This window comes from Pinus tabuliformis, chromosome 5_2 (genome assembly GCF_031772625.1).
Source record: "Pinus tabuliformis cultivar Carrire ecotype Pingquan chromosome 5_2, CPIR1, whole genome shotgun sequence".
In the NCBI taxonomy this organism is placed as follows: Eukaryota; Viridiplantae; Streptophyta; class Pinopsida; order Pinales; family Pinaceae; genus Pinus; species Pinus tabuliformis.
The window spans coordinates 483,774,647-483,781,540 of NC_142306.1; the positions used below are offsets into that span (position 1 = coordinate 483,774,647).

Below are 6,894 nucleotides of genomic sequence, written 5' to 3' on the forward strand. Positions count from 1 at the left end.
GAAATCTTGTTACTATGTTTTAAATTGCGAGAAGCTTGATGGCTAAATGTTGTTTGCTTTATGATCCTTAGTTACCATTTATGAAGTGTTTTAAGTAACTGGTTACGGCTGATGTTATGATGGATCCTTTATCGAAGGTTCTTAATGTAGGTTCTGATTATAGCCGGTGTGATAACTTGCCAGGTACCAAAGGGACTGTCACATGCTTTGCATCATACTTGGTGTGCACCTCAATTTTCAATTCCATTATGGCATTAGCTAGGAATATCAATGTAAGACTTAAATTCTAAATACTGGACAACCAGACATTATGTTTATTTTATCAGCATTTTGTATCTTAAAATGTAGTTTTTCATCGTTGTTTTATATATCTTACAATATTAGTTTTCATCATTTTGTTTTATATTTTGCAGTACTATGATGTTCGGAAGGAGTGCAATGGTGGCCTGTGCTATGATTTTTCAAATATGGAGAATTACTTAAACCAGGGTTCTGTTAGGGATGCCCTGGGGGTTGGCAGCCGAAAATTTGTCTCCTGTAGCCCCTTGGTTTATGAAGTTATGCTTACTGACTGGATGCGGAATATGGAAGTTGGCATTCCAAAACTCTTGGAGGATGGTGTTAAGTTGCTAGTTTATGCAGGAGAATATGATCTCATTTACAATTGGTTAGGTAATGATACTCTATACACATAACATATTGTTTTTGTTTTGGACAATGACTTTATGATTTAGGTGTTAAGTCTGTTATTAACTTATTTGCAGTTGTATTTTTCAGGGTTGTCAGTCTAATCTTCAAAATTGAAAAGTTAATTGTTCAAATTATGTGTCTTTTAGGCAATTCAAGATGGGTGAATTCCATGGATTCGTCTGGAAGTGAGAATTTCAAGAAGGCACCTACAAAATCCTTCCTTGTAGACGATAAGGAAGCAGGTTTAATAACCAGTTATGGACCACTTAGTTTTCTCAAGGTAAAAGGCACTTGATGATCATCTTTGATTTCATTATACAAGTAGATAATTTCTTCCTTACGGAATCTTCTATTTTGTTGCACCAGGTTCATGATGCAGGTCATATGGTCCCAATGGATAAGCCAAAAGCACCCTTGGAGATGTTAAAACGCTAGACATAAGGAAGTATTACTGACGAAAATTCTCAAATTTTAAAGACAGTGACGGAGATGCCAAAGAAGAATTTCGAGAGTTAGTTATCTACTTAACTAGGAGAATTTCTCTCTTCACCTAGATTAATGTAAATATTTCTAGATTTGCAGTAATGTGCATCCCCAAAGACGTGTATTTTCTGATTTGGCAAAATAATTGTGCATTGGGACCATTAGTCTTGCAAACTTGTGTCAAATCTTTTGATGGCCACTTTTTAACTGTATAGAAATAGTGCTTCTTATTGCTTACCAAGCCTTGTGGAATTATTATTATACATGGTGTTAAAGTTATATTCAAGAACATGAATAGTATGTCCTATGTTCTTATTCCAGCATGTTCTGATGTCCTAATGGATGAAAGAAATTGTAAATTCAACAAAAATATTTGGTTAGAGTCTCGGGGAATTCAAAGCATGATTCTCTTAGCCTACATTCAATTTTATTGACAATGACATGAAAACATTTATGTTGTTTGCAATCATACAACGGATGCCAGTATTGTCTACTTATATTTGAATTGGAGGCTATGTGGTTTGGCTGTGTTTCACTTCTCGTTCGTTCTATTATTTTATTGTTGAATATGCATGTTTCCTCTTTTTGCCTCTTATCCCTTTATAAGCCTCTTGGACATTAAGTGCTTGGCATGGCAAGATATGTCCATAAAGCGCATGGACTATCTACATTCTATCAATGCTTGCTGCTGCTACTGTCTACACTACTCGATGCACTTTGAGGAAGGATCCATGTTAGAACAAAACACTTACCCTTCATACAGGCTACTCTGAAGCAGACCTGAAGTAAGCCTTAAAATTTTTAAAGCATCATGCTTTTAGTGATTTTACCCTTCTAAAGAAATCCTACTCCTAGACATTTTAGATTTCTTCATCAATTACAGGCAGGCATTTTTGATCAGCTATGGCCAGAACATTGTGTCTTGATCAACTATATGTTGGAACTCAGCTACTAACACCCTGTCTAAATTGAATCTTCATCTAATACTAATGCACATACTAAGCATCTGGAGGTGTACACACATTTTGTTAACTCTGTACATTGAGGTAATAACATTTATGTGCATTGTTCTAGGGAATGTGCGTATTTCATGGTTGATTTTCACCTAAATACGGGAGGAAATAAGCTGAGAGCTGTTCATAAGAAGTATTCAGATCATTGTAGCAAGTCTATCTTTTAGCAACTCTCAGAATTTCAGAATGAGATTGCATCACATGACATCGACTGGCATAATACATTTTAAATGGTCTTTTTTGGATTGCAGAACTGATGCCTATGGGATTCATCTCGTTTCTACTGACCATTGGAGAGAAGCGCATTTATAAGATTTGTATAGTGAAAGGAATGGCTTATAGTATGCTTCAATGTCAAAAGGAATAATCAATGGTTCCTGCTATCGATCATTGTTCTGAGGTGGACACCAAACTCTATGTTGCATATTCGAATTTCCCAATGCTATTAGATGTTACTTAGATCGTGTTAGTCCATTTGATATGATTCAAGATATTTATGATAGTTTGATAATTATTCATTCCCTCTTGATTCAAGGGTAAGTATCCTCTGGTCTCCCTCACTGGCATGAACCAGCTCCACTACTTCATCTTTACGTTGGCAACTGTCCATGTGTTATATAGTGTCCTAACAATCGCCCTAGCAAGAGCAAAAGTAAGTGCCATGGGAAATAACTGATCTTCTCCCATGTCATTCAGTTTAAATTTTTTCTCGGTTTGAATTTGCTTTCATATCTTCATGCGTTCGAAACATCTTTAACTCAAAATACAAGTCATTTTCGGTCATAGATGAGGCGTTGGAAAGCATGGGAAAAGGAGATAGTAACAATGGATTATCCATGTTCACATGGTGAGTTCTTTTCAATTTTCTTCTCTAAATGGCCTCGTCTCGCAGTCTGTCATGTTTGAAAAATGGCACCTAACCTAGGTTACGAATCTGGAAATTTCAACGGGGACACCTGTGAAATGATTTTAGGTTCAAACATCAAGAATATTTACGATTGGATAACGTTTTGAGGAATTTTAGAAAGATTGTTCTCAAGAACAAGCAGCTACGTGCTTGTTGTTTGTTTCATGCAGATCCTTCAAGGTTCAGGTTAACCCAACAAACTACATTTGTAACGCGTCATATGAATTTCTGGAGCAGAACACCCATTATTAAATGGGTGGTAAGTAATTCATACTCCAAATTTTCAAGGGATTTATCTTGCTTGAATCCATTTTACATGTAATATTAATATTCATTGCAGGTTTTCTTCTTCAGACAATTCTTTCGGTCAATAAGGAAAGTTGATTACCTAACCTTGCGGCATGGCTTCATCATTGTATGTCTCCATAACTTGAAACCTTCGTTTAGATTTCAACTTGGTTATGTAAACAACCATTTCATTCACGTGATTTATCTGATTTTCCTTGTGAATTTTCTTCCTTGGTACTGTATAGGCCCATCTCTCTGCAAATAACAAGAAGTTTGATTTTCATAAATATATAAAGAGATCATTGGATGACGACTTCAAGAGGGTGATTGGAATCAGGTTCTATTAACTTTTTGTGCGTAAAAACTTTGGTCTCTAGCAATAATAATTGATTTTCCTCCTGCAACGCTTCTCAGTCCTCCTTTTGTTTTGTTTCTCTAGGAAACCTCCCCTTGCTTTTTACCTAACACTACAACATTTATTGTGTTATCTGCAGTGTTCCCCTGTGGACTTTTGCCATGGGCTTTTTGCTTATCCACTTGCATAGTAAGACTTCACAACTCTCTGTCTTACTCCAATGTTTAGTTTTGTTTCTGTTACTAGCGAATCTGACGTTGTCTCTTTCACTGGCTGCATTACTGGGTGAGCAGACTGGCATTCATACTTTTGGTTCTCCTTCGTTCCCTTAGCTGTAAGTCCCTGTAAATGTTCGGAAGTAGAATTACTAATGATATAAGTTAATGATATAGAAAAGTTGTCAACTATTGACTTCTGCGTGTTTATTGCTGCATTACTTGTGCAGATAGTTTTGATAGTTGGAGTGAAGCTGCAACTTATAATATTAGAAATGGCCTTAGCAATTCAAGGGAGACATTCTATAATTAAAGGAATTCCAGTGGTGCAGCCAACCGGTAAGTTTTTTTGGTTCGATCACCCTGAACTTATTATATTCTTGATCCATTTCACTCTGTTCCAACTATCGAAATAATTGCGTTGTAAATTTTATTTCCTTAATTGTGTCTATTATATTTATGACAATGACATAAAGGCTTGATGGTTCCTGCAGAATGCTTTCCAGCTTGCTTTCCTTTCTTGGACATGCGTAAGCCACTTTTATTTTTAATTATAATAAATTATGATATCAGCTGAGACTTTGAATCTGCACAGTTAATAATAGGATCACAATGATGATTGCAGTGGAAATTTCGCTTAAACTCCTGTTTCCATGATAGGCTTTATATGGTCATATTGCGAATAGTCATTGGGTAAGTATGTCGATCATTATATAAAAGCATATTCCCATCATAAAGATCTTTTCTTCGGTTAATTTTAACAATTGCTTTGTATTTAATCATTATAGATCAAAATTAACTGATAACCTTGTTTCTTGTTAAAATTTATAATCAACCTAAGTTCAAATTTAGCATAATATTTTTAAATTCTAATTTAATTTTTTTTAGCACACATTCTTTGTTTACTAAAATTTAAGTCTTTGGAAATTGCAAAAATGTATTATAAATGTAAGTCCCAACTCTAGCCTGAATTTTAATGTTTGGAATAGATTTGCAAATATTCTCACCCTTGTTTTATACTTCCCCTTTAAAGATCATTAATGGGGAACTGAAATTATATGTATGTATTGTGTGGAAGATTCCTGCTTATTATCTTATGAATCTGTTCGAGGTGAGAACGATACAGGCCAGCAGACATTCAAAATGATTTTTTTTTTTTTTTTAATAATTTTTTATATTGTCTCTAGAGAGACAATAGTTTGAATTATGGACATTTACTTTTTTTTTTTAAATAATTTTTAATATTGTCTCTAGAGAGAAAATAGTTTGAATTATGGACATTTATTTATTTTTAATAATTTTTTATATTGTCTCTAGAGAGACAATAGTTTGAATTATGGAATTCTCTCTAAAAAGACAAAAATGTAATTGTCTCTAAAGAGACACAAATGAAATTTTCTCTAGAGAGACAAATCAAATTGTCTTTATAGAGACAATAATAATATGTGTTCTATATTGTCTTTATAGAGACAAATTTTTGAGACATTATATTTTGAGACACCTGCTTAGAGACAATATTTGAGTTTCTTTTTTTCTTAAGTTAAGACAATTGACTCAAATATTGTCTTAAATAATGTCTTAAAACCCCCCTACATGTAGTAGTGACAATAAGATATGCATTCATGACCTGTAGCTTCTATATTTACTATACGTTTGACGAAATGTTTATCATGTTTTTGTCATGTCTTGGGCAAGATCTAGCTTTAGTATTGATATTTTAGACTTGTAATTATCCTAGATCTGATTCTGCAAGGTTATGGGTTATTCTAGGTAGTAGCCTATAGGCTAGCCCTGAAAACGTGGCATTGGTCTCGTAACCATACCCTGTGAACTAGAGAAACTCAGTTGGAACCGCATGGAAATAAGCTCATGAATGCAATTAAATCCTTCCAACTACATGCATAGTGTGTTAAGCCTATGGTTGGGGTGTTAAGCCTGAGAAGTGAAATTTCCAGCTCAGGAATTAAGCACTAGTGGTTTTTGTCATACACCTGGGTGATTTGATGTCCCTGATGAATGGAAGTATGTTTATAGCTAGTAGACCCCACTTCCATAACTAGAACTTGGAGGTCGAGTCATGTCATAGTAACACTCAACTCATGCTTTCTTGGAGAGCTTGTAAAAGTGGGTAAAGGTGGGGTAGGGTGGTTATAGGGTGGCATCAAAGTATTTTTGTTCCATGTAAACCTTTCTCTAGTACCAATGTTACAAAGTGGTATCAAAGTGAGGCTTGTAGTATTGAACCTCGGGGTACATGCAGATGGTTATGGTTATCTTTGTAGTTATCGTTACAACTATGTATTATTATCATGCATGCATTATGATGTTGATATGTGTTTCTACTACTATATATACATCATGCTAGTATCGATTTAATTGTACGGATGTGATAGCCTCCCCTGAGATACACTGAGGTATGTTTTGGTTATGTCTTCTATTTGGTTTATCTAACATGGTATGTTTGCAGGAAATATAAGCTCAAAGATGAAGAGAAAAATGGTGTATTACAATTCACATGACTCCCCATACTAGCCTGATGTGAACTTAATGGAATGGGAAAAGACAGTTGAGCAGCAAGGAGAATAATATTCTCCTGATCTAGAAGATACACTGAGGATTCTAAGGGCAGAGATTAGAAGTTTCAAGGAATATAATAATAAGTTGATTGAGGCATATAAAATACTTACAAGGGCTTAAGAAAAGCAAGCAGAAGTCAATGCAGTGATTCTACAAAGCCTTTCATATTTACAGAATTGGTGATAGCTAGGGATTAGTCATGGAGATAGTTAGGAGGAGAAGAATAATGGGGCATATGGTAGCAGGTCTCAGAGAAGACACATGATGGAAAAATATGATACAATCAAAGGTGGTAGATCTTTCGATACACCTGAGAGGAGGGGTAGTACTTATGGATTCTATTCTAGTTCCAATTTTAGGAGACAA

The 6,894-nt window shown here is 34.9% G+C and overlaps 1 protein-coding gene and 1 long non-coding RNA gene across 2 annotated transcripts; both read left to right on the forward strand.

The window, feature by feature from the left end:
- The first annotated feature begins 467 nt into the window (after nucleotides 1–467).
- LOC149159781 (serine carboxypeptidase-like) lies at nucleotides 468–1,125 on the forward strand. The gene is made up of 3 exons (XM_089434424.1): nucleotides 468–672; nucleotides 837–970; nucleotides 1,057–1,125. Exons 1-3 carry the CDS (start codon nucleotides 468–470, stop codon nucleotides 1,123–1,125), a joined length of 408 nt encoding a protein of 135 aa, XP_089290550.1.
- A 2,501-nt stretch (nucleotides 1,126–3,626) lies between these two features.
- Nucleotides 3,627–4,259, forward strand: LOC149159782 (uncharacterized). The gene is made up of 4 exons (XR_016261152.1): nucleotides 3,627–3,718; nucleotides 3,876–3,925; nucleotides 4,030–4,070; nucleotides 4,182–4,259. It is a non-coding gene; the product is annotated as an uncharacterized LOC149159782 (long non-coding RNA).
- The last annotated feature ends 2,635 nt before the right edge of the window (nucleotides 4,260–6,894 follow it).